This window comes from Bos indicus x Bos taurus, chromosome 16 (genome assembly GCF_003369695.1).
Source record: "Bos indicus x Bos taurus breed Angus x Brahman F1 hybrid chromosome 16, Bos_hybrid_MaternalHap_v2.0, whole genome shotgun sequence".
Classification (NCBI taxonomy): Eukaryota; Metazoa; Chordata; class Mammalia; order Artiodactyla; family Bovidae; genus Bos; species Bos indicus x Bos taurus.
Genome location: NC_040091.1, coordinates 26,652,502 through 26,680,459, shown reverse-complemented (window position 1 = coordinate 26,680,459; position 27,958 = coordinate 26,652,502). Strand labels below are relative to the sequence as shown.

At 36.8% G+C, this 27,958-nt stretch overlaps 2 protein-coding genes across 3 annotated transcripts in view; one reads left to right on the top strand and one right to left on the bottom strand.

Moving 5' to 3' along the window:
* Positions 1-13,678, top strand: part of NVL (nuclear VCP-like) — a 179,187-nt gene extending 165,509 nt beyond the window's left edge. The window contains exon 25 of one of the 2 annotated variants that reach the window (XR_003514886.1): positions 12,076-13,678. Coding sequence is in view for 1 of the 2 variants with exons in the window: in XM_027564535.1 (XP_027420336.1) it covers positions 12,076-12,104 (29 nt within the window). In the remaining variant the exon portion in view is untranslated. The remainder of the gene's footprint in view (positions 1-12,075) is intronic. The other variant, XM_027564535.1, reaches the window with a different exon arrangement.
* On the bottom strand, positions 23-27,945 carry FBXO28 (F-box protein 28). The gene is made up of 5 exons (XM_027564540.1): positions 27,645-27,945; positions 17,173-17,282; positions 13,858-13,996; positions 6,046-6,241; positions 23-4,650 (listed from the first exon to the last, which is right to left on the bottom strand). The coding sequence occupies exons 1-5, from the start codon at positions 27,909-27,911 to the stop codon at positions 4,256-4,258; spliced, it is 1,107 nt and encodes a 368-aa protein (XP_027420341.1). The 5' UTR covers positions 27,912-27,945; the 3' UTR covers positions 23-4,255.
* Positions 27,946-27,958: the final 13 nt, after the last annotated feature.

The following is a 27,958-nucleotide window of genomic DNA, read 5'->3' as shown; positions in this document are numbered from 1 at the left end:
GAAATACAAAGAAAACAGGTAGCACTGGTAACAACACATTTATTTATGCACCCTGCTGTGTGACCGGGAGGTGTTTTTCACTTTCCAGTAATTAAATTAGGTTTTAACAATTAAAATTCCAGATAAACTACTGTAATTTATTGTTGCTCATGACCATAAGTAAACAGACATGGCACAACATAAAGGAATTTTAAACGCATCTAACTTTAGGTATAGCTTTGAATACGGAACAGTATCTACTTTGGCAATGGACCTAATGGATTACCAATATGCTTCTAAATCTCATGGTTCTCTTCAGACACAACAGGAAAAATTTCAGTTTTTGACGTTTGAATTTCAGAAATTTAACAAAGATTCTTAGGAAGCTGGAAAAGGCCATTACTTAAGCCTATTATATTTATCACAAATATAAATGTATTGCTATTAAAAATAAACTTATGGTAGGCAGCAGTCAACTAATTGCTAATCTCATTTTGTAGATTATATAGTATTTCTTGAAAATAATTCACCTCAAGATGGCAGGCTACAGAGCTTTTTGAAGTAGTTCTTGCTAACCTTTTAAGACTAGTGAAAGAAATTCAGATCCCAAGCCAAATCACTGCATGTATTGGATTTTACATTAGGAACAGCCATTTTTCAAGAGACTGCATCGTACAAGGCAGAATGCCTTTATTCCTGGTTTCAAATTTTACAACGTATGATTATTCTGAAGGAGGTTTGGTAAGTGTTAACAAATGGGTACTCATTGCTAGAGCAGTATATTAAGAATGTGCTGATCACCAAGTATGAGATTTTAAATTAAAATTATATACTGTTGAAAATAAGACAAGATAGGGAGTTCCTAGATCCTAGAAAATATTATGGCTAAGGAAATAGAGAACTCAAAAGAGGAATCTACCTCCAAGAAACTACTTCGGTATAGTAAAATAGAATTAAGTGCCCTGTCTCAGGAAACAGTTATTAATAAGGAACAACTGGGACATCACACATCATTTCTTTGGAGATTAAAGTGCAGGCTATGAAATGGCATATAAAATAATGCATAAAATAGTGCAATCTTAAGGTGCCATTATTTTTATTACACATAGCCTATGTTCATATGTCCATTTTCTCTCAAAAATCCAGCTGTAGTGACACCTTTTAGCTTATTTATTTAGGCATTACTTATACTCTGTCTTACCCACCTTAGGGGCTACATAGAATATTTTAACAAGTAGAATAATAGCGCATATATCTTGAAACTACTAAATAGAGATTAAGGCAAGCCCCTGTAAAGTTCAGTACTCCAAAAACATGTTACACCAAAAAAAAAAAAAAAAAATTGCTTCCAAAACCAGTGGCTTTAGACCTGATGGCACCCCAAGTTTTTAAAACAGTATAATTACTGATTACTCTGATTACATCTGTGTTTGCCCTTATTTCCAGGCTCTGTACATCAAAAGAGGAGCTTAAAAAACAACAGGTTCTATATCCTCATGTTCTGAAATAATACACAGTTCAGAATACGTGAAAACCAACTCAAGTCCACGTGGGAAACAAGCAGAGACTCCTGTGGGGCGCGAGGGGGCGGCAGTCCTTTCCATTTTTCATCCGCCCTTCCACATTTCATCTGTCTGTAGTGTTGTGATCAGTTTGCAAATGGGACAACTTTAAGTATCCTCTGAAAGACTAATCAAGGAAGATGATGGGAATACTCTATGAAATGTCCTAACATTTAACATATTAACATACAGTATTTAAATTACTGACCTACAATCCAGAGCAGGATAGTTCTCTCTCGGGTTGCTAACTTACAATTTTCCTGTAACATATGTCAGTTTTAGGTGATGGAAATATTTTGTGATTTGTTGACACTTAAAAATCATCATACTACCCAAATGCAAGTATAACAGCTATCAAACTGGCCAAGGCAATATCCTAACATATTTTAGCTAGTGAAGACTTAAAACAACTGTAGTGCTTTATTTCCTACTGTTATGCCACATTCACCCATTAACAAGTGCAACTCATTAAATTTATGGGCAGATGATTACAAGTATATATGGTAGAAATTTGGATTTTGAAACAGAAAATCTATCTTTTAAAAGTGTGAATGTTTATTATGGAAGCCAAATATTCATGTTAACTAAGACTGTAGATACGTTTAGGGTTATCTAGCTGGAGTTTAAAAAGAAACCCAGGAAACTTTAAATAATTCATTAACATTATTAAAAAAGATCATCTGAGGTCATATCCCTTTGATGCATAAAGATCATACTTTATAAACCTGTAAACATGTACTTTGTTACTTAAAAACATCTTCGTATTACCAGGAAAGCAGACTATTAAAGGCCATGAGTAAGTATTCCAGTAGGCCTCCTCCAAAGTTGTGATAATATGGCTAAATCCTATGACTAAACAAATGAGACCTGCTGAGAAAATGAGTTCCAGACAGGGACTTTTATGGATGATCTTGGCTGACAAATGTTTTTTGGAAATTGTTTATTTTAAAATTACCTTCCCAACAAACCATGAAAACACTTGGACGTTATTTTATGTTTCATTGAAAACATAACTACATTGTGAATGGAGTTTTAATGTTAGACAAAGAACTGATCAAAATCTAAGGACACTATTATGTAAGGACAATATTAAAAATGGATAAGAAGTTTCATTTGGTGAAGTTAATCTCAAGGATGCATAACCATATCATGTTGGACGGATTAAAAAAAGGTAGTGACCTTGTGCTTTTCTTCAACTAAGGTACTTACCAAAACCTTAGGTTTTATACAGGTGTCAAACTCCCACCTGGAAAGGGATAGTATTCTATATTACACCTAAGTTTACCTTAAATAACTGAAGCCCAAGGCAACAGTTGTTTAACTTAACAGTCAAATAATGACTACATAATTTAGTACATTAAAATAAAACTAGACAGTAATAGTTGACTGTTCCAAAAAATACACAACTGGGGAGAATAATCACTGTACAGGTGTTAAAGTGACCACTCAGAAGGTTGACAGTGCAAGACATGCTTTTCCAGTTACAAGCTCAAAACAGGAGTGCAAACAAAATTAAAGCTTTTGTTCAAAGTTGAAGGATAAGGAAAGCCTGAAATTAATGTTAAAAAGCTTCCCTCAGGTCACCCCCCAGAAATGAAACAATCAAAATGCTTTTTCATAGTACAATTTTCTTCAATGAACTGTTTTTCAATGGCAAAACAACTGCATCCCATAAGTTGGGTTCCCTACTCATACCACTGGTCATGGCCACAATGGATCAATGAGCATACACAGTGGCGAGTCAGGAATAGTAATAGTTACCAGAGGTCTGATATCAACATAAAGAATTTGGGGTTCTGTCTTAGCCAGTGTACCTGAACCCTACAGAGAACAGCTAAAGCAGCGGGCTTTAATACTCTCTTATCCTGTAAAACCGGAGGACAAATGGACATACAAATACCACTCCCCCTCACCCACCAAAGCAAGCTGTTACGGTGGAAGATGTTAAGTGCTTAAATGAACTAAGACACTGCTCTAAAAAGTGGAGAAGTATAGAGGTTCAAGATCAATACCAGTGCAAGAGCTTTTGTAAGTGAATTGACTAGGCAATGCATGCATGCATCCATGCAAATGTAGGTCATGGCCCCAAAAGAGAACTGAAAACATGTATATAACAACTGGGTAAGTCCCTTGCCAGTAGTTTATAAAAATATATAGTCAATACTGTAGAGGCCCCTTCTACAGTCAATACTATGGAAGTCCATTTTAGTTACCCATTACTTCAATACCAAAAAGCATTTACTACTTTTCAGACATTCCAGACAAAGGTCACTTATAACAAAAAGTCAACTTTTTTTTTTTTAAAAACAAGATACTGTCCATTTAAAAAGTAGGTCTTCTCTTTCAAGTGAACAGGACATTTTCTGTATTAAACTTAGTTTCTAGTCTGTCAAGACTGGTTTAAGATCCTTATGTAATGTGCATATATGCAGAAACTAATTTGCTTTAAACATTATCTGCACACAAAAAAAGGTTAACTTCTCAAAACATGATAGAATAGGTCTGGTTAGTACAAATCTATTGCAAAGTAAAAAGATTCTGTGCATCAGTTCAACGAGGAGAAGCAGGAAAAAAAAAAGTCCCAACCATGAGAGTTCAAGTTGTGTTCTGAAAGCCTAGAGCTGAGGGACACCGTGTCGCGCCGTGTCCAGATACGCAGAACTGGTCAAGCTACAAAGCCAGGTCTTCCTCTGGCGCTAGAAGCACGTTCCGATTTACTTTCTATTCCGGAGACGTTTAGATTTCCTAAGAGAGTCTATGGCTTCTGCGGCCTTTTTTCGTTTCCGAGGAGACTCTTCGCTCTGCCCAGACCCTGAGGAGTTTCCCACTGCACTCTCCATTACTTCTCGCAATTTGCGCTCCAGCTCTGCCAACCGTGCGTTCTGTTCACCTATGATCTGGGTCTGCTCTAGCAGTTTCTGGTCCTGGTCTTGAAGTTGTTTCTGCTGTTCTTGCACTTTGGTGCGAAGCTCAGAAATTTCACGCCTGAGAACAGTCACTCCAGCACCATTTGTCTTAACCTGCTGCTGGAGTTTGGTAACCTCTTGTCTTGAAGGGTTTTGCTTGGAGAAGAGTTGCATTGTAGTCAAGGCTGCAGACGGTCCTGGAACTATGGAGAAATGGTTTAAAATGGTCAATCATTTCAATGGCTCACCACCAGTAATAATTAATGAGACTTCTTAATGTCCTCAGTAATATCACCTCTGCAGATTTCTTCTTTGCAATCTACTTGGTCTAATGAATTAATCAAATACTTTGTCTTAACTATAAATGAGTCTGAATTCTGATTTTCATGTTCATGTGGCAATATGTGGATTGCCAGCAAAAGCAAAGAGTGTCCAGGGGTGTTAACTTGGATTTAAAAATATTATAACACTTTTTTAGAACCTAGTTAAGAAAATATAAATGTAAAACTAGAGTAGAATTACTTTCTATCTTATCACACACAAGGAAACATAAATATCTGAGTCAGACGTACAGACCTATTAGGTTCATAAGTCAAATAACTGGGATACCACCAAAAAGGGTTACATCACACTCGATGACCAGGAAGAACTTCTGACATGATGTAGGAAGGCTTTGGAACTATTCTGTTTTAGGAATAACAATGTACCATGGGCATAAAAATCACTATTTTAAACTAATAACCTGCTTTTTTTTTAAACCCTATCTCTGAAGCTTTTCTAAAAGAACCATATGGATCCATCTGCACCCTAATGCTAATTTTCTCCTCATACATTTAAATAACCAGAATATTTTCCTTGACTGATACATTGTTCTTTCTCAGCTTACCTTTAGCCAACTAACAAGGCTCAGATCAGTTCTCACCTCTTGTGAAGTCTCAATCAAACCAGCCAACAATGATCTTATCTTCCTTAAGATTTTCTCTCTACTCATTTGGCATGTAAATGGACACTCCTTTAAACTATTCTCTTGCCTGCAATAATTTGAGTCATGATTATATCTTACCCTATGAAATAATCAGATTCTTGAGAGCAGATATCATGTATTACAATTCTTTTTAGTCTTCATAGGACACAGTATAGTGCTGTCCACATAATAGTACTCAATAAGTAATAGATATATTAATGCTGAGATGTCATAAGCTTTATTATTAAATTACAGACACCCACTCACTCTACTGAGTACTCCAGGGAGCTAACTAATCTGAATGAAACAAATGTTTTACTAAAAATTGCTCTAACAAATTTATGCCCAGTTAAAAATTGTGGGTATGTATAAAGATTCAGCCTTAAGATTGTTCTTCAGTGTGGTTCAAATACTGAAAAACCTGGAGACAAATGTGCATAACAACAGGGGATGAACTACGTAAGATATGGTCTGTAATCTAATCTGTCATTAGACTACAAAAATGATGCTGCAGATACACAGTTACAGACTCAGAAAAGTTCAAGATACACAGTTAAGTGGGAGAAAAAAAGGCAAGTTACAAACCTGTGTATGAACATGATTATAAACTGAAAGTATTATAAACAAAAGATACCTGGAGGAGAGCCCATGAGTCTTCCAGATACATCTGATCCTGGCAATTTCCTCTTTAGAATTGGAACAATCTTTTCATCAAAGTATTCCATTGCCATGGAGGAAATATCCCTTAACTCTTGAAGTACTTCATGAGCTCGCTGAGGGGCTCTGGTAGAATTGACATATCTCAACACACGATAAATCTCATCAATCACCTAAAATAATGAGCTCTCATTAGCACTTTATCTTTTTTAAAGAATATAGGTAAACAGGGAGTAAGGTAACTGCTTGTTTTGCAAATTCTACAGAGATCTACAGGTTGACTTAACTGATACACTGACCAATGGTAACATTACCACCTGTAACACCTGGCTTTGGGCTTGTTATAATACTATATGTTTCATATTTATATTTATTAAGCATCTTTACTGTTCTGGGGCTAAAAAAAATTACCTAATATTTATATATAACTACAAAATGGTCAATTACAAAATATACACTTATATACGTTAGCAGTAGTCCTTCATGTTACTAGTCTGTCACATTCTACTACAAAGAATCTGCTAGTGATAGGATATCAACCGATCCATAGTAGTGCTACATGTGTGTTGTAAGTAAGCAAAGTGCTGCAACACTCCAGTATTATTTGATGTCGTCCTAGGTGCTAGTACATTCCACCTACAGGTGCAAAGTAACCCTCAGCTCTCTGACCTAAAGCAGACCCTCTCTCTCTCTGTTGCTCAAGGTTTTGCACATTATGATCTCTTTTCTGTCATGTTCTCCCTGCATATCTCCCCTACCTTCTCCAGCCCCAAATTTCTAATTCACACTTGAGGTCTCAATAACACTTTCTCAGAGTAAGTAGTCTTTTCTGAACCCTTTTTAAGTATGTTAACACCTTCATCAAATCTTTTATTTTTTCTTCAGAATACACATTACAAGGTTTAAGTACTACCTTTTTCTGTTAATTTCTTCTTCCCATAACACAGTAAGCTCAATGAGAGAAGAGACCATACCTAGTTTCCACTGTCAGATCCCCAGAGCCTAGCAGTATCTGGCATATAGCAGACACCCTAATCAACGTACATTAAATGAGTGATAAAGATGGTCAAATAACATAAACTGCCTAATACTGACACATCTAAATAAAACTGGTTAGGGACAAGCCACAAGGTTAAAGTCAATACAAGAATATGATTTTTAGAGGCTAGATTTTGTTTTGAATGGTCATTGTTAACAGAATTTTTACTGAGAGAATAAATGGACCTAATAAGTTTATGTACATAAATACTGGTAGACAGAAGAATATTTACAGTATGTTTGACCTAGACTAGAAATGACTGCTACAATGACTCAAGCATGAATAAGACCTACATCTTAACCTGTGCAAGATGACTTAGTGAAAGACCCATACACAGCAAAGACTAGTTCAAACTGAGTAAGTTCAATGTACAAGCAAAGCGTTGTGTGAAAAAGGAAGCAGACAGGGATAAGATTTGTTTGATGATTGAGTAGGCCTAATGAAGGACTTGGCAATGAGAAATAAGCAGAATTTCAACGAGAAGAGAAGTCTGAGCAGAAGGAGGGTGTACATGACTGAAGGAGGAGTGCTGCAGTGAGGAGGTGGCTAGGGAATCAAAATGTATGTAGTGTTATTAGTACCATGGGCTTCCCTGGTAGCTCAGTCGGTAAAGAATTTGCCCAAAATGCGAGAGACTGGGGTTCGATCCCTGGGCTGGGAAGATTCCCTGGAGAAGGAAATAACAAACCACTCTATTATTCTTGCCAGGAGAATCCCATGCACAGAGGAGCCTGGCAGGCTACAGTCCATGGGGTCGCAAAGAGTGAGACACGACTGAGCAACTAACACTTTATTACATACCATGCATTTATTCTAGGTTTTTAAAATAAATTTATTATGTAGTGAATCCTCTTCCATAACCCTGATTCTTCAGAATTAATTTCATATCAAAATATTGCATAGGGATTACTAATACTAAATGACATCTGTAAGGCAAAATGTGAAAAATTCTTATCTACCGTATTCAGCCTTCTAAATACAGTGTGAAAACAAGGTGTATCTCTTTCCCTTTGCCCAAGTGTTCTATTAGGAAATTTAATGTTTTTAAATCTTACTACATAGAGGTTATTTTAATTAAGGGGACTCATCCAATCCATGTTTTCAATAAAATTAAAAACATTTTCTTTCCTGTGTCCAAAAGTTATAAGCAAAGGACAAGGTGAAGAAAAAGACAGCATGTTAGAACCAAACCACTTCTGGCATTCAGAGTCATCAGTGGCTGAAATGGTTGTAGAGATACATGTTAAGAAAAGCACAGTATTTACCTGATTTTTTAAATATTCCATTTTCTCAATAGGTTTAATCACTTTCTGAAAATTACTTTAGCAACCAGAATGTAATGGTTTGCGTCTTGTATCCAGTGTAAAGACCACAGGTCTTAGGCAGGTCACTGAAACTCTTTAATGGCTCTTTATACACTTTTCAAGTAATATGCCACTGCTGAATACTAGAGATAATTAATACTTATGAAAAATGTTTTTAAGTTTTAAGAAAGAATGGTAAGAAACCAAATGTGAACAACTATCACATTCCCAGCACATATAGTTTACTCTATCATGCTTATGTTTAAATTGGCAGAGTAATAAATGACATACTATGAACATCATTTAAGGCTTTCAACTATTATAGATGAGAGAATTTCTATCTTATTTTAATCTCCTGTTTAGCAAACAAAGTAGTGCAAGTGAGTGAAAGTCGCTCAGTTGTGTCCAACTCTTTGGGACTCCATGGACTATATAAAGTCCATGGAATTCTCTAGGTCAGAATACTGGAGTGAGTAGCTTCATGGGATCTTCCCATCCCAGGGACTGAACCCAGGTCTCCCGCGTTGCAGGAAGATTCTTTAGCAGCTGAGCCACCAGGGAAGCCCAAGAATACTGGAGTGGGTAGCCTATCCTTTCTCTAGCAGGTCTTCCCGACACAGGAATCAAACCGGGGTCTCCTGCATTGCAGGCAGATTCTTTACCAGCTGAGCTACCACAGATGCCCTTAGCAAACAAAGCTCCCATTAGAATATTGAACCTTGTATGTTCTCATTTTCTGTTTCTTTTTGTTCCACTTGCTGATGTGCTCAGCCATGGCTGATTCTTTGTGACCCCATGAACTATAGCCCATCAGGTTCCTCTGTCCATGGAATTTTCCAGGCAAGAATACTGGAGTGGTTGCCATTTCCTTCTCTTTGCTCCACTTGAGATTTCCTTAATTTTCCTCTCATTTATTTTTTCTTCCATATTTGTGAGTAATTCTTTATATGGCATGTGTTTGTCTTTATTTTTCTGATTAATATTTCTCTTAGACCATTAGTCACAGTTTGTTCAAGTTTTATATCCTTGTATTGCTTTCTCAAAGGTCTTTTGTTCTCCATTTGTTTTACTTTGCGTTTCTTATTAGCCTGGTGATTCTCTACTCCTTGCTTATATTTAAAAATGCAGCACATAAAAAGCTGATCAGATCTAGTTAGCCAAACTGGTGGTAAAGGTGGAGTTTAGGGGTGTAAGAACAGGGACCTAAAAAATTCAATGAAAATAGATTAATTTTTTTTTCATTTTAAAGGTTCAATGACTGCATGTATTTCCTTGAGGACCAGCAAAATGAAAGGAGGAAATGCTTCTAAGCCAGAATTATTTTTAAGAATGTCTTCACACTAAAACCAATTTTAAAAGAAACAAAAATACAACATTCTGGAAACATTAGATAAACTGAAGGATATTTATTCCTCAAAATAACTTCAAAAACTTGAAGCCCAAGAAACACAAAGTGTAGGGAATTATTCCACATTAAAGAGAACTAACAAATTCATGTGTGATCCTAGATTGGATTCTGGACTCAGAAATAAGAAGAGCTAGGAAAACTATTATTGGGATAAGAAATGAAATTTGAATAGGACTGCTGATCAGTGTATTGGATCAATGTTAAATTCCCTGAGCTTGTTATCTGTACTGTGGTTAAGCAAGAAAATGTCCTAGTTCTTAGGGAATACACTGAAATATTTCAGAATAACGGTCACAGTATCTCCAACTTTTCTTCAAACGGTTCAGAAAAATAAAACACATATGCAGAGAGAGAACAAAAGCAAATGAGACAAAAGGTAAATAACTGCTGATCTGGATAAAAGAAATATGGGAATTCCTTGTCATATTTTTTGCAATTTTTGTGTAAATATGAAATTGCATCAAAAGAAAGCTACCCCTCAAAAAAAGAATAAAGAATGACCATCACCAGTTCCCTCCCCCCACCGAAAACAGTATTAAAAACAAACCAGCAATACAAAATCTACAGATTTTTAAGTTCCTTCAGGGAAATCTAGCTTCATGACAATCATTTATACCATGAAAGCACTGACTTTTGGAGACCACTGTATTTCAATAAGCACAAAAGATTTACTGGGGTTGTTAGTAACAATGAAGTAAACAAATTATCCATGTCTTTTTTCATTATTGTATCTCCTAGAATGGTTAGTTGGCCTCTGCTCCATGTGGTTTTCAGTTTGTGTGAACTGCTAATAATGATCAAGAACTTACTGTAAAAATTTGACTTCTGTATGTCAGTCAGAAGATTTGAGAAATATATATAGGAATAAGCCAAGAATCTATACTTGATTCTGAGAAAAGATGAATGGAACATCAATATAGTGGCCAGAGTCTGCAACTATGGCCCTAACTGACCTGTGCCTATTTCTGTAAATAAGGTTTTTATTAGAACATGAGCACACCCATTCATTTACCACATGTAGAATCATGGCTGTTTCTCAGTTGAGAAACAGACCATGACATGACACAGACCACACGGTCCACAAAGTCAAAAATATTTATTATCTGGCCCTTTACAGAAAAGTTTGCTGATCCTTCCCAGAGCTCATAGTGGCAAACTCCCAACCAGTCTGAATTCTTTAGACAGACCTTTAAATGCCTTTGTTGTTAGTACTGTATCCTTGTCAAGAGACTCCATTTTAAACGCCTCCCATGAATAAGCCTTAGATTTTCACTGGGTAGAAGGGCAATGATTTAGCTTGTTTGGAGTTGGAGAGGGGACCTACAGATTTAAATCATTCCTAAATACAGATTCTCAACCAACCTTTTTGTTTTAGCCCCATTTTCAGAAGTGTTTTCAACTCTAGAATTTTTTAGAGGTTCAGCTGTGCATACTACATTGACTCCCAGCTTCCCCCACTGACAGGTTAGGAATTAACTTCCTCAGTTCTTCTAAGTCAGTTATCATTTGTTCATCTACTGTCCAACTTCTAAAATTCTGCTGCTACTGTCTACTCTCTTGACCTCCTTTTCATGGGGCTTTATCTTTTCTTCCTTTTAAAAATTACATCATTTACTTTACTGAGTCAAGTATGGGGAGGAGTTAAGAGGTAAACATACATTTAATCTTCTATCTTCATCCTACCATTTAATTTTACAAACGAATTTGATTGTTCTTTCAGAGAATAATTTAAAAAAAATTTTTCCCCCATCTGTTAGTTTAAAAGTCCAAAATTCTGGTATATATCAGGCAATCTAATTTAAATGAATGTTGCTATTACCCAGATTCACGTAAGTAACTTGTAAAAACTAATTTGTGAAATGAACCCAGGAGCAAGATGCTGGGGAAACCAAGAATAAACTACTATAGAAATCATATACCAAATCAAGATTATACACTAAACTGAAAGAAAAGTATTTCATAGAATATCTTCATTTACAGATGTGAAATTTAATGCCATATCCTTATGTTCTGAAGACAGAATATGAAAGTTTAAGGATGAGAAAGTTCAAAAAAGAACAATGATAAAACAACTCAAATGTTGCAAACTATGTTAAGTTAGCAGTTTAGACTTAGCCTAAGTAAGCTAAAAAGTACCAGCTACATAAAAATAAAAAGTATTAATCTAAGTATACAGTGTTTAGGCAAAATATAAGCTATGAAGATGGCAGAATAAACCAAAGTGATAATCAAAACAAAAATTATTTGTTTTTCCAGTTCAGACTTGCAGGAGAAAAATAAATTAGAATAAGATCTTGTGAAGAAATGGGTAATATTAAGGAAAAATGGAAGACTTTTCCACTGCAGGTAAGGTAAAGGTCTCAGGTAAGGAGCAAATGCCCAAGGGATACACATACGCTTCAAAACTGAAAACGTCCTCCGCTGCTACCACCTCCGTTAGTACTGGAGTTAAAAGAGAAAACAAGTGGTTTCCAAAAAATAGCAAGACTCAGCTGAATTTAACCTCATTTGTTTAAACAGTAAATAGCATCATTTCAATCACATGATCTTGATCAACTAGAACAACAGACAGACAACTTCTGTAAAGGCTGGTACTAAAATATCTTTGGCTTTGCAGGCCATATGGACTTTGCTGCCAACTATTCAGCTCTCATTAACAATAACTGGTTGAACTGTCTCTTGAGGTTATGAAACATAGAGAGGTGTCTTAAATATTCATAATCTTAACATTTTGAGATACGCAATAAAAACTATGAGGCTAACTACAGGAGACAACCTATTTTAGTTCAGTGAACATCACTGAATTAAGACCTATGAATTAGACCTGGATAAAATCTGGCCTAAGAATTAGAATCTAAAGTTTCTAACTGGTCACCTTTTTATAGAAAAGCATCAGTAGCTAATATGAGGAAAGTGAGCCATACCAAAGAATACTTTAAATAAGAATACTTTAAATAAGAAACAGGACTCCTCTGCCTCCCAACAAACATTATAGAATATTGAAAATGAAGAAAATAATAAAATATTGCCAATGTTAATTATCAATGGAAATAACAAAAAGAGAGCATTCAAATTTTACTAAGTATTAATTAGTTCCAACCATGTTAAGGGAACCTTTTGCCAGTAGCAGCTAAGTAGCAAAATGATCTTTAATTCTATCTCCATCTCTTCCACATAAAAAGATACTGAAGTTATTTCATTCTGAATTTACACTCAATTCAAGAAGCAAGGTATCAGTGAAGGTATGAGCAGCATGTTGAATTCTGGGTCCTTTATTAACTTAGTCACAGTAAATACACCACAATAAACATTTCTGTGTAAAACAGCACTATTACTTAGCCCAGAGTATACTGCTATACAGTAATTATCTATTCTTGTCGAATCTGGAAGTTTTTAAGTTGTTTTCATGAAACATTTCTCAAACAGAACAAAACCAGCTTGTCTCTCCCAACTCCCCTCCCTAAAATGGTAACAATCTTGAAGGCAGAGACAATACCTATTCTTGCTCATTGCTGTATCTCTGGCATCTTTACAAAAAGTAAAAGCTTAAAAATTTTTCTTTGCGTATGAACCCTTAAAAAACTTTCCTGAAGAACTGTAGGGCTTTTATAGCAGATTTCATAATCATAAGTTTAAGTATATAGATCACATAAATGATATATATTTATATAAGTTATTGCACAGAAGCTAAACAAATCCATTCCAAGAAACCCACTCAAAGTAGCAGCAATGGGACTTCCCTAGCAATTAAGGAAGACTGCACTCCCATAGCAGGGGGCATGGGCTCGGTCCCTGCTCAGTGAACTAAGATCCCACGTGCCTCATGTGCTGGCCAAAATTTAAAAAAAAAAAAAAAAAAGTCAAAAGCCCACAATTATCTATACAACTTACCCTTTAATATTGTGACTACTGAATTCACAGATGACCAAAGAAGTAGGAGTGATTCTGTCATTTAAAAAAATCACTCTGTAACTTCATAGTAATTTAAAGTTTAAACAGTCCAATCCAGCTGTTACTAAGTAAGCAATTCTATTTTACCTTTCCTGGTATGAAGCAACAGAGATTGGAGTCCACATACTTCATGAAAGTCATATTTAATAATGACAGCCTTGTTTCAACAGCAGCGAGGATGTCTGCATGCCGAGCTAATGAATGGTTTCTCCTTTCTGACTCTCTCCTATCAAAAAAAAAAAAAAAAGCAACCATTAAAAGAAGTACTGTGGACTAAAATGCTAACCAAACAAAATACCTTAATGTAAGCCTAACATTTACAGGTTAATTTAGAAATCTACAACTGGGTCATAATTTAACACAATGATAAATGAATCACTATGTTTAGAAATCCTTGCTAAGGATCAATCAAATATTTATTGATAAAACATTTGAAAAAAATTATTTTTTTGTGTTTTGCCCTTTGACTATATGGATTCCTTAGTGGCTCAGTTGGTAAAGAATCTGCCTGCAATGCAGGACACTTGGGTTCGATACCTGGGTTGGGAAAATTCCCTGGAGAAGGAAATGGCAACCCACTCCAGTACTCTTGCCTGGAGAACTCCATGGAGAAGCTGGGCAGGCTGCAGTCCACGGGATTGCAAAGAGTTGGACACTACTGTGCAACTAACTTTTACTTTCACTTGGGTATATCAAGCTCAAGCCTAATGGCTATTAGAATCAGAGAAATGAGATAAATGAAAGAAGTATACATGGACATAAGGACAAGAGACCATGTATTTTTGCTCCAAGATCACCTCATTTTAACTTTTCAAAAGTTTTGAGACATAATTCACATATAATTCACTTTTCAAGGGTACCATTTAGTCATTTTTAGTATATTCACACTTGTGTACCCATCACTACCATCTCATTGCAGAACATTTTCATCATCATAAAAAGAAAGCCTGTAACCATTATTAACTACTCTCATTATCCAGCCCTTGGCAACAACTAATGTACCGTTTCTATTGATTTGCCTATTCGGGACACTTCAGATAACTGGAATCATAACAGTACGTGTTTTGGGTCTATCTTCTTTCACTTGGCATGTTTTCAAGGTTTATCCATGTAGAAGGATGCCTCAGAGTTCTTCATTCCTTTTCATTGCTGAATATTATTCTATGGACATTCCATAATTTTGATTATCCATTCATCTGTTGCTGGACTCCTGGGTTGTTTCCCCTTTCTGGCTATGATGAATAATGCTGCTGTGAGTATCCGTGTACTTTGTGTAGACATAGCTTCATTTCTCCTGAGTATATACAGCAGTGAAGTGCGGTATACAGCAGTATATGCATATAAGCAGCATATGCCTGCTGCATCATTTGGTAACTCTGTATTTCATTTTTTGATAAAGTGTTTTGTAAAGTGGCTGCAACATTTCATTATCCCACCAGTAATATGTCAAAGTTCCAATTTGTCCATCTCCCTCCCAACTTTTGTCCTTTTAAATTTTAGCCATCCATCCTGGTGGGTATTCACTGGTATCCCATAGTATTTTGATTTGCAATGCCCTGATGACTAATGATGTTTGGCCTTTAGTACATCTTCTTTGGAGAAATTTCTGTCAAATTCTTTGCCCATTTTCAAATTGGGGTTATTACCTTTTTATTGTTTATGCCTTAAAAAAATATTTTGGTTACACCAGGAAAATGTGGGATCTTAATTCCTGGACCAGGGGTGGAACCTGTGCCCCTTGCATTCGAAGTGTGGAATCTTAACCACTGGCCACCAGGGAAGTCCCCCTTTTTATTGTTGAGTAGTAAGAGTTCCTACTATAATCTGGATACAAGTCCTGTAACAGATACACGGGCTGCAGATGTCTTGTCCCATTCTGTGGCTGTCTTTTTATTTTCTGGATGGTGTCCTTGGAGGCACAGACATTTTAAATTTTGATGAATTCTAGTTTGTCTACCTTTTTCTTTTGTTACTTGTCCTTTTAGTGTTGTATCTAAAGAACCTAATCCAAGTTAATAAAGGTTTATGACTGTTTTCTTCTCAAGGTTTTATAATATAGCACTGACATTCACACTTAAGTCTGTGGTTAATTTTCAGCTAATTTTTGTATATGGTTTGAGGAACGTCTTCAACTTCATTCTTTTGTCCCAGCATCATTTGTTGAAAACACTATTCCTTCCTCATTGAATTTTCCTGGCATTTTTGTTGAAAATCAATTGACAAAAAATGTAAAGGTCGACTTTCCGGACTCTTTTCCATTGATCTGTATGTCTATTTTTATGTTAGCACCAGACTGATTATTGTGGCTAAAACTTTGAAACTGGGAAATGGTAGTTTTCCAACTGTTCTTTTTCAAGATTGTTTTGATTATTCTGAGTTTTTTGCATTTCCATAGGAATTACAGGATCAGTCTGTCAATTTCTATAAAAAGACAGCTAGGATTCTGATAGGGGTTGCTCTGTGTGCTAAGCTGCTTCAGTCACATCTGGCTCTTTGCAACCCCACTGTAGCCTGCCAAGCTCCTCTGTCCATGGGACTCTCCAGGCAAGAATACTGGAGTGGGTTGCCATGCCCTTCTCCAGGTGACCTTCCCGAACCAGGGATCACACCTGTATCTCTTATGTCTCCTGTATTGGTATCCAGGTTCTTTACCACTAGTGCCACCTGGGAAGCCCAGGGGTTGCACTGAATATATATATATCAATTTGGGGAATAGTGCCATTTTAATGGGCTTCCCAGATGACTCGGTGGGTAAAAAATTTGCAGTGAAGGAGACACAGGAGATGCAGATTCAATCCCTGGCCATCTTAAAATGAAATCTTCCAATCCATGATCACAGAATGCCTTTCCGTTTATTTAAGCCTTTAATGTCTTTTAACAGTGCTTTCTGGTTTTTAATAAACAAGTTTTGTACTTCTTTTGTTATATATATATATTACTATCAATGCTACTGTAAATGGAATTGTCTCCATTTTTGGATTGTTTATCGCTAGTGCATAGCATTATACAATTGATTTTTGTATACTAGTCTTTTATCTAGTATCCTTGCTGAACTTGTTTTTAGCTCTGATAACTAATCAGTGTATTTTATATATAATATCATGTGTATACAAGATGATGTTATCTGTGAATAGAATTTTATTTCTTCCTTTCAATCTGGATGCCTTTAATTTCATTTTCTTGCCTAAATGCCCTGGCTCAAACTAAAATGTTGAACAGATATGGCCAGTGTGAACAAACCATAATAAAATCATTTATTGTGATCTGTGTATACTTTGCTACAAAAACTTGGAAACCATTTAACATGTAAACCCTTACTTAGATTAAAACATAATAATAATAATCAAGAAACAAATAAAATCCCCAGTTGTAGAATTACTGCCACTGCTAACCATAACATACCTTGGGAGTTGTGCTTTAACTTGTTTCTGACATAGATTATGGTACCTTTCCACCTTTAGAAATCCCTGATTCAACATTCTCTGGCAGACCAAGTCCATTCTTTTACAAACCTATGGGAAGACAGAATGAGAAAGAATTTTAAAAGTAAAAACTTCAGAAAATGTCTGTGGTAACCTAAATATAGAGGAAATCTAAAAAGGGGATATATACGTATATATACAACTAATTCACTTTGCTGTGCAGCAGAAACTAATACAACATTGTTAAGCAACTATACTCCAATAAAAATTAATAAAGGGACTTCCCTGGTAATCCAGTTGTTAAGACTCCATCCATGCTTCCAATGTAAGGTGTGTGGGTACAACCCTTGGTCAAGGAACTAAGATCTCAGATGCTGTATGGTGCAGCCAAAAAAGTATATAAAAATTAATTAAAAACAAATTGATAACAATTAACTTAGACTCATTAACTGATGGTTCAAAGTTCTCTGTGCTAGAATCGTGCTCCAGTTTGCTATCTGAATCTTTAAATCGGTATATGTGAATTCCTCACTGTAACCTGCAATACTACATTTAAAAATTAATATTGTATGTAAGCAAGGAATAATTTACTCTTTTTTAAAAAAGGGAATATATATGTTTCCTTGTTTATTTATATATTTGACTTTTTCTTGGTTGTGCGACATGGCTTGCAGGATCTTAGTTCCCTGACCAGGGATCAAACGCGTGACTCATGCAGTGGAAGCTCAGAGCCCCACTTGATTCTTCACTTTAGGTATCTGTTGAAATGTTCTGAATGTATCCCCACTATTATGGTCAAAGTCTATAATTCTGAAGATCATTAAAACAAAATATTTGAAGGCTTTTAATGGTTTGAAACAAGAAAATTCTTCTCTGGCCAAAAATACATATTCAAACTTGAGTCTAACCCCTCACAAAGTTTTTATCATTACCAGAATGAAAGTTTTAAATCATTTCTTCTAGTGGCTTGGATGAAGTATGACAGTTTATAATGGCCAAAGCCTCTACTAGATGCTGTCATATCCTTCAAAATATTTTAACATGTATAGCAGACACTTAACTTTAAAAATGGTATCTTTATACAATAAAAGCATAGGATCTGAAGTCAGAACACCTAAATTTGAGTCCAGCCATTTTATGTCCTTGGGCAAGTCAGTTTCTTTTTGAAAGCCTGAATCAGACATCTGTAAAATATGGATAGTACCTCATACACAGGGATATCATTAGGATTAAAAGAAATAGACATTAAATTATGGTAAACTATAAATTGCTATATAAAAATTGTTTAAACAATTTTGTTAACAATTTTAACTTTACCACTAATTTGAAAACTTTGCTTTATATACTTAGCTCTTATATTTCTGAAATATCCCAGTATCTTTCTTATCTTAATGAAACCTACTACACAAAATATGTTTGTTGTTTGTTTCCTGAGTATTTTGCATTGACTCAGAGGTATCAACCTGGACCTCAATTCTCACTATATAGGTGTGGATGTTGAAAGCACAATGCTGAGATAAAACTGAGATAAATCTACATCAAGGCTAAGTCAATTAGGCAAGGGCTGTCTTAACGCTTCTTTCTATCTCTCACAGAACCCAAATACAAATGTTTGAAAAATACTTGCTAAAACCAAATACTGATGAAACTCAAAAGTAGCTTTCTCCTGAGATTATACAGACAAAAATTCCGGTAAACTGGGCTGAGCTGATAAAGGTTTTGATACCCTAATACTAAATACTAGCCATTCCCTACATAATAGTACGCCAGATGAAAGGTATGAAGGTAAACAGTTCTTTTCAATTTCAAAGTAGATGAAAACATAATAAAGTACTGATACTTTACTGATAAATCATATTTTAAAATACAGTGGAATCTATTTCTAGCTGAATAAGTTATAAACATTTGTTCAGTGTCTATATTGAAAAAATAATAAACCCAATATGTACTGATATAAATGTTTCTAAAACAAAATATTTAATGAGTACATCTACAAATCTCTTTAATTTAGTTTAGGTCTAGTAGTTTAATAGAAATAAGTGAATTTTCATATCTGCTTCTTTTGCATTAATCTACTGAGGTATTCTTACCTAAGAAAATTCTAGAAAACACAATATACAAGTGCACATTTCATTAGCTGTATGATGGTACCATCACATATCACAGAACTACTGGAAAACTCCACTGGACCTTTGTGAAAGAATGAGAGTAAAAAATGCAAACAATACCTTAGTACAGTAATGAAAATATTTTAGATTATATAGACTCCCTGAGTCTTGGGAATCCTTCTGGTAAACCTGGTCTGCATTTGAGAACCACATTGCCATAAACAATGGTACTGAACTTTGTGTGAGGAAAAAAGAAACTTTTATCATGTTATTGGAGGAAGAAAAAGAAAGTATGTCTTTGTGTGTGTGATGGGGGGATATAAAGCTGGCTAAATTCTAATCTGTCATAGGAGAAAGTCAGTTCAGTCACTCAGTTGTGTCTGAAAGTCAACAGACATTATCAAGTAGGAAAAAAAAAAAAAAACCCACCCAAAGACTTCAAAATGAACTCTGAGGAATAAAAATTGGGGATTTCATTGTTGTTAAAACTATTTAATGTGAGGCATCCCCTAACACGACTTTGTAGAAAAATACTCTTTTGTTCTGTGGACTCTATAACCTCTCTGATAATTTCTGAGTTCAATAATGGAACTAAATCCACTGTGGTAATGATTTCCTAATTTTTTTTAAGTCAAATCATTATTCTGTACATCTTAAACTTATACAGTGCCATCTCTATAAAACTGAAAAAAAATGTTTATTTACAAAGTAAAAAATTAAGTCAGGAGGCTCAATCATAAAGAATCCGCTTGCAATGCATCAGGCACATGAGCAGCAGGTTCAATCCCTGGGTTGGGAAGATTTCCTGGAGGAGGGCATGACAACCCACTCTCGTATTCTTGTTTGGAGGATCCCATGGACAGCGGAGCCTGGAAGGCTACAGTCCATAGTGCTGCACAGAGTAGGACATGACTGAAGTGACTTAGCACACAACACACTGCTGTAATAACTTCCAAGGTACGTTCTAAATTATTTCATTATTCTAAAACTTTGCTGCACTAAATCTAGCTAAATACTCAATTTAGAAATCTTTTAATGATCTAGAAATGCAATGGAATGAGTACTGACTCATATGAGCATACAATTGGCTGAGTAATTTGTGATAAATAAATAACCAGGTAAGGTCAACCAAGGAAGACTTAACGTGATCCTAGGCTTTAAAAGAAGAAAGGACAGGACTGCTAAGTTAATGCTGATGGGACAAAGGCACAAAGCCTGGAATGAATAAACCATTAGCAAACTACTTCCGAAGACAGATCAGATACGCAAGCAAGGCTGAGAAGAATAAAAGCTCCCATGTTTTGATCAGGAAAATCAGACAGTAATGAGAAATAAATTGAAAAGGAAAAAGAGCATCTATTTTGGGAGAGACCTGGTATTGGGACAGTTGACTGGTCATTTTCCATAAGCAACTATACTGTTACAACTAAAGATAAGGTTCTGGAGATCTCACACGAAGATAGCTGAAACCACCGCAGATGAATCCCAAATAAAGAGGTAAAAGACAAGAAAAAAGATTTATCTTTTTAGAGTCTTAACTGATCATTCTAATTAAAAGCTGGCAAAAAGATCAGAAAACATACATCTGAAACAAATACTGTAAATCAACCATACTTCAACTAAAAAAAATTAGAAAATAGGAGGTAACAAAAGCAAACTAGAATAGCACCACAAAAACCAAAAAGATCTGAAGCATTAGTTGATATTATAAGAACAGTATTTAATGTAATAGTCTTCCTTTCATAAATGTTTTATAAGCACTGACTGACCAATAAAATAAAAACAAAGACACCATAGAGCATATGAATTCAGAAGAAAGCAAAGTGACCTCTGAAAAAACAGAAATATATTAATTGTCCCCAAGGTGAGCAGTATAATTATAACTGCTATCAATGCATATTAACTTGCAAAACAAAATTACCTTATTTAAGTGTAGCTTGAAATTTGGGGTTACTTTATTTCCCAAGATTACAGAAAAGAAATATCATTTCCCCAATTAAAACAAAACAAAAATCCTAGCAGTTCGGCAATTTACTCAGGACAGAAAAATTCTAGAATCTAACATACAAAGATGATGACTATGTCAAAAACGATCAATGTATTTAGAGATTAGGAAAATACATACTATATAAACAAAAGGTAACTAATGGAATAAGTATACAATAGAGACATTTAACTTGCCCCTCTATTATTTGCTGTTCTAGTATGAAGAACAGATTTGTTTTGTTAATTATTTCAAGATTTAAAATGCCATGTTTATTTTTTTCTCAAATGAACTGAACAGTCAATGCATGCGTGCTAAGTCGCTTCAGTCGTGTCCGACTCTTTGTGACCCCACGGACTGCAGCCCACCAGGCTCCTCTGTCCATGGGATTCTCCAGGCAAGAGTATTGGAGTGGGTTTGCCACGCCCTCCTCCAGCGGATCTTCCTGCCCAGGAATCAAAGCTGCGTCTCTTATGTCTCCTGCATTGGCATGAGGGTTCTTCACCACCAGTGCCACCAGGAAAGCCAATAGTTTCCCCCAATTAATGAGGAAGCTATTATCAAAGATGAGGCTGCTTAGACCCTTGACCTGAAAGGGACAGACGACACCAGAATCTACCCTTTCTTTTTACAATGAGAAAACTGAGGCCTTAGGAACTTATATAACTTATTCAAGGTCATCCAATCATTAAGGGCAAAAAGTGAAATTAAGAATTTGGGTCTTCCAGCAAATAGTGATTCACACACACACACACACACGTATCATTCTAATATGGACTTTAATATGGTTTACTCTCAGTTTCCTCATTTTTTCATACTGGCTACACATTTCAAGGGTTAGCAAAGTGCCTAGGATGGCACCTCAATAAAAACCAAGCTATGTTGGGGGCGGGGAGGGGAGGGAACAATCCAGGTCTTTTGATCTGTGTATTCCCTCCCCTAATTTTGTTTATTTATTTTTGGCTGTGCTAGGTTGCACCAGCTTTTCTCCAGTTGCAGCAAGCAGGGGCTACTCTCTTGCTGGGGAGCATGGGCTTCAGGGTGCTTGGACTTCAGTAGGTGCAGTTCCTGGGCTCTAGAGCACAGGCTCAGTAGTTGTGGTGCAAGGGCTTAGCTGCTCCGAGGCATGTGGGATCTTTCTGGACTAGGGGTTGAACCTGTGTCTCCTGCACTAGCGGGCGGATTCTCTACCACTGAGCCACCAAGGAAGCCCTGATTTGTGTCTTGTTAAATTTAGTGATCAGTAGCTATGTAGACTGAAATGTTTATCCTAATTATTCTCAATTGATTAGGGTCTCTAACACTCTACTGCTATAGAAACTGTTGGCACGAGTCTAGAAAGCAGGACTTCAGTGGGTGGGGTGTTTTCGCCACACCACTAAAGTTTTGCGATGGAGCTAAACCAAGATCTTCCTATAATCCTCTCAATCAGACAAATCTTCTGTGCAGAATATTTGACAGCCATCTGGGCTGGATTCTTTAGAAAGTCATGAAAGAATGAAAACAGTGAAAAGGTGGGAGAAATGTTCCAGATTAAAGAGACTAATGCTTTATTAGATTTAAGAACCTTAACTACCTCCCCAACCCCTCTCCAAGCTATCAAAACACATTTTGGTGACAACTGAGAAACCTGAATATAAAATGTAATATTAAATACCTTGGAAGTGATGATATTGTGATTATATAGAAGTATTTTAGGGGTAAAATGTCATTGTACTTGCACCTTACTTTCCTATGGTGAATGAGCGTACAAGATAAAGTAAATGTGGCAAAAAGTTAATGACAGGTACATGCATGCTCAGCCATGTCCAACTCTATGTGATCCCATGGACAGAGGTGATAAAATCATTTAAAAAATGAACAATGAATGAGCCAGTCCTATACAACTTCCCATCTCTTTCACAAGAACACTTTAATCTTTTATGAGAAAAAATTCTATCTTCTTGGTATTGACCATTTAAGATATAATACTATATACAGAGACAGAGAGTTAATTCTCAATTGTCTGTTGGTAAAATTACAACAAATTAAAAATTCCCTGTGTGTCCCTCCTAAATATGCACTTGGAAAGAAAATATAAATTTAATGTTAGCCTGAATAAAACAATTAGGATAATTACATATCTTTTTTTTTTTTCCTACTGGGAATGTTCTTCCATTTTTACTGACTGGATAAAAATTCATGACACTGAGGAAACCTCTGCTGATTAACCTCAACACTCTTGTATTTCCTACTCTGCATTTGTTATCCTGATTCTTTGTAAATGTGCTCAAGGAAGGCGTGTACATTCTGTCTCAGTGATGATTTTGTAGACAGGGTTACTGATCAGACACCTTTGAGAATCTGCCGGAGTGAAGTATTCCCAAAATATAATTTCTTACCTATACTTAAGAACTTGTTAATAAAATAAATAACCTGATGATGACATAGTAGGGGAGAAAACCCCCAGCAGTATAGACAGTGTATTTTCTATAATACAGCGATACAAGCAATGGTTCTCAAACTGTGGTTGAAGGACCCTTGGGGTTCCCAAGATCCTTTCAAGAGTTTCTGAAGCTAAATCATTTTCATAAAACCAAGATATTATTTGCCATTTTCATGCTATTCTCTCACAAGACACAGCAGAACGTGTGTGGCAACATGACATGTGATGACAGCTAATGGAATTATGCACTGTGCATTCTTGTGTATTTTAGAATTTTCAAAGGTAAGCAAATTGGGTCCTCAACAACTTTTAAGAATGTAAAGGTGTCCTGAGACAAAATTGAGAACTACTGATATAGAGAAAGAGATATAAGGAAGACATCTTGCCTACTTAAAAAAAAAAAAAAAGGTAATACTTTCCCATTTTCCTTCATATTTTCTACCAGTCAACTCTCTCTACAACTGAACTTTTCAAACACATTTGAAGAAAAGATGTGAAAGGAACTATAAATGAGTAATAGACTTAACCAGCTAGAGTGCACCAGAGAAATATCCTGGGACAAAAACATAGATTTACATATTTTGCTGTCAAATGGAAAATTTCATTCCAGATAATTAGCATGACACTTGAATTGAACTTTTAATCAAATCTGTCCTGAACCACTAATAGGATGCCATTAAATTTACAGGAGCTCCACTAGAACCACAGAGGAAAAATCTATAGGATCTCTTTATAAAAGTGGCAGTCCACTGGGCTGCCAGGGAATTCCCTAAGACAACTTTTAAAAAGCCTTGCATACTTTTTTTTTTCAGTGAGAATTCTGTACTCACAAGTCAACGTTATATGTTCCAACTTGGCTGTGATGTGCTCTGCAACTAGGTGCAGGACCTTCCTTAACCTTTGCCACTTGTTTCAAAAACTCTCCTACCTGTGAAGGGGGCCTTATGTGACAGACTAATGCTGCATCAGCACAAATTTATGTGATTTACTGCAAAACAACTCAAAGTACACATTTTGTCATTTCAAAAAGTATCTTCATCCAAATAATTTTAAATATATTAGAGAAGTTAAATATTTAAAGAACTATTTTTATGTAACCAGGATTTCCAAGTTCCAGGTACATTTTGGGAGCAGTAGTCAACGGCAGAAAAAAAACAAAACAAACTCCAGTTCAGTAAGGGATCTGGACATTCCTTTGGAAATAACCAGACTGGAGAGTCAAATTTCAATTATTCATGGCGAGAGGAAGCAAAGATAATTGGATAATGTTATTTTAGCAACTTGGGGCGAACTGTATAAAGAAAATATAGAGCAGTAAGTACATGGACCCTGCACCTGTCCTCTAATTTAGGTGTGAACAATAGTAATGACTGAGGCCCTAATGTGTGTGCTAAGTCGTGTCCGACTCTTTGCTACCCTTTAGACTGTAGCCCGCCAGGCTCTTCTGTCCATGGGATTTTTTGGGCAAGAACACTGGAGTGGTTGCTATTTCCTCCTCCAGGAGATGGTCCATGACCCAGGGATTGAACCTGAGTCTCTTGTGTCTCCTGCATTGCAGGTGGATTCTGTACCACTGAGCCATCTGGGAAGCCCAAGGTTCCAACAGGGCAAGTAAGCTGAAGGAAGAAAAAAAGAAGCACCTGACAAATACATAAACCAGCTCATTAACTACTGAATGGTTGACATTTCGCTTTATGGAAACTAATTCTGTTCTTAATTAATATCACTCTTTTCTAAGTACACCCAACCTTAACTCTACTCAAAAATACACTTGACAATAAAAAAAAACTATGTAATTTATATGCCAGTTAGCAGCATACACTCGGGTATTGATTTTCTCGCAAACAGTCTGTTAGGTATAAACGGTCACTTACATTAGGAAAGGCTTTACATACTACGCACTACCGCTAGACTGCCAATTTCACTAATGACCATAATTAAATTAATGCTGACACCTAGTGGCAAGAATCTTTCATGTTACTTGAATTGCACCTTATGACATATGAACCAAAGAATTTAAAACCAAAGACACTTCCAAATCGCCACAAAAGGTTACCCACTTAAATCTAAGAATTATCCATTAATCTCAAGTAAAGAAAGGACTAAGAAATAGTTCCTCATTACTAAAACAGAGAAAAAAACCATCTTTAAGAAGTAAAACTGGGAGCTGAATCTTTTTAGGGGGGTGGTAAGGGACTCCTTATGATAAAAATCTCTGAAACTACAAATTTGTATCTTTAAAATACTAGAATAGATAACTGCTTAAAAATAAGAATGCAGCTGAGTATTTCACTTGAAAGAGATGTCATTTACTAATAAACTGTGGGATGTGTTTTTAACTCTGTCCCCTAGGATAGGCTGGTTTTCTCCCCTTTAAGAATGTTTTTAATTTTTAAAGAAGTAAATTGACCAACAAATGAACACCACCCCACCCCACCCCCACACACAGTTTTTCTCAATACTTATAAAGAAGAAGGTGAACATTCCAAGCTTTACAAAGGCATTGTCTGGCTGAAAGGCTCAATTCAAATGTCATGTCCAATTTCCAGGCAACAGGAATGTATATCATGAATTCTGATCAAGTATCATTCTTTATCAAAAATCGAAGCAATAGTTAGGATTCTACAAGAAATTCTAGGATAACATGTTTTGGAAATTCAATCATTTAAGGGACAATCATTTTTAAATATTACTTTTCAAATGAATTTTTCTATCCTGCAGACTGGCATGGTTGATTGTGCTGTGTTGACAAGAAAATAAACGGTTCACCAGCTTGAATATTTAAGAGCCTCCTTTAAAAAATATGCTTGCATCTCAAAAATACAGTTATAATCAATTTTAAATTGAAGGTGTAAATCTAAAATAGGGTTTATTGATTATTAAGAAAACGCTATACACAGCACATTCAGATATGTCTTTGTCCTCTTAAAAAACAACCCCGACCACATATTTAGCTTCTACACAGAAACGGTTTGTAATCATTTCAAAATGTCCACCTCCTTCAATTTCCTTCCCACTTAAAGATAAATTCACTGAGGAAGCAAAATAACTGACTGACTGAACTAAGACAGTCATTGAACCTTCAGTGAAGCCTCTGGGATGAAGAAAATCCCAAAGGCAAATTCATTTATTTTCATTAATCATGGACAGAATAACTGTGATTTTAAGGTATAAAACGTCTCCTAAAGCTGGCGAGTGGGCGTAAATCACTAGTTAGAAAATGAAATGCAGGAGAGGAAAAAACCTTCTCAAGGGGCAAGGTGCTTCACGATGGGGTGGCAAGTGTCAGGGGTGAGGGAAAGCCCGATAGTCACTTCTCAGGATTGCCTTCATTGGTCAACCAAGGCGCTGGGGTTGAGGTTACCAAAACGACTTTGAATTCCTCCAAACCTCTACTGGCTTTTGGGAGGACTGACCGATCCTACTTTATCTTTTGCAACAAGGAAACTTGGGTGCTAGGGGGAACAATACGTTATTCTCACAGACAAACCAAACCTAGCCGGGATAATCTTGCCTACTTCGGAGTGCTCGCCTCCAACTCCAGCCTGGGGTTGGAAGGTGATACACAAAAGGCAGGTGGTGAGACCCCTCCGGCGTCCACGCTCAGGCCGGACAGAGGTTGGAAGCCCAGCTCTTGCTGCCCCCGCCCGTGGCCCCGCTTCCGGATCGGGGGCACAGAGCCCCCGAGCCCCACAGACCCTCAAAGCCAAGTTCCTGAAAGCAGTCGCCCCCACTCTCCAAGCAAAGGCGGAATCTGGACAAGCCCCCGCAGGCCAGCCCCAAGAGAGACTTTGGGGCGGGAGGGGTGCGCTTGGTGCTTCAGCTGCAGCTGCAGCTCGCCAGGGGCTCCCTCCCCGGGGAACGCTCTTCCCTTTCGGGCCCTCCCCAGACCTCGGCTCTCGGAGAGGGCGGCAAGGGTCCCCAGGGGGCCTCACCAGACGGAGCTGGCTAATTTCGTCGTAGGACATAAAGCTGAGGATGTTCTCGATGGCTACGATGGGCAGCGCCACCAGCGTGTTGTTTTGAGGCAGCTGGTCCGGAGCCAGCGCCGGGGCTGGGGGCGCCTGGGACCCCGGCTGCGGGGGCTGGGGCGGGGGCGGTGGGGGCAGTCGCTGGGTAGAGGCGATGGCCGAAGGGGAGCCGCCGTCGCCGTGACCACCGCCTCCTTCCTCAGCCATCCGCTCCTCCGACGCTGCCGCCATCTTGGGGGTTTGATTCCTTCCCCCCTCTGCAAGTGGAACAGGGACAC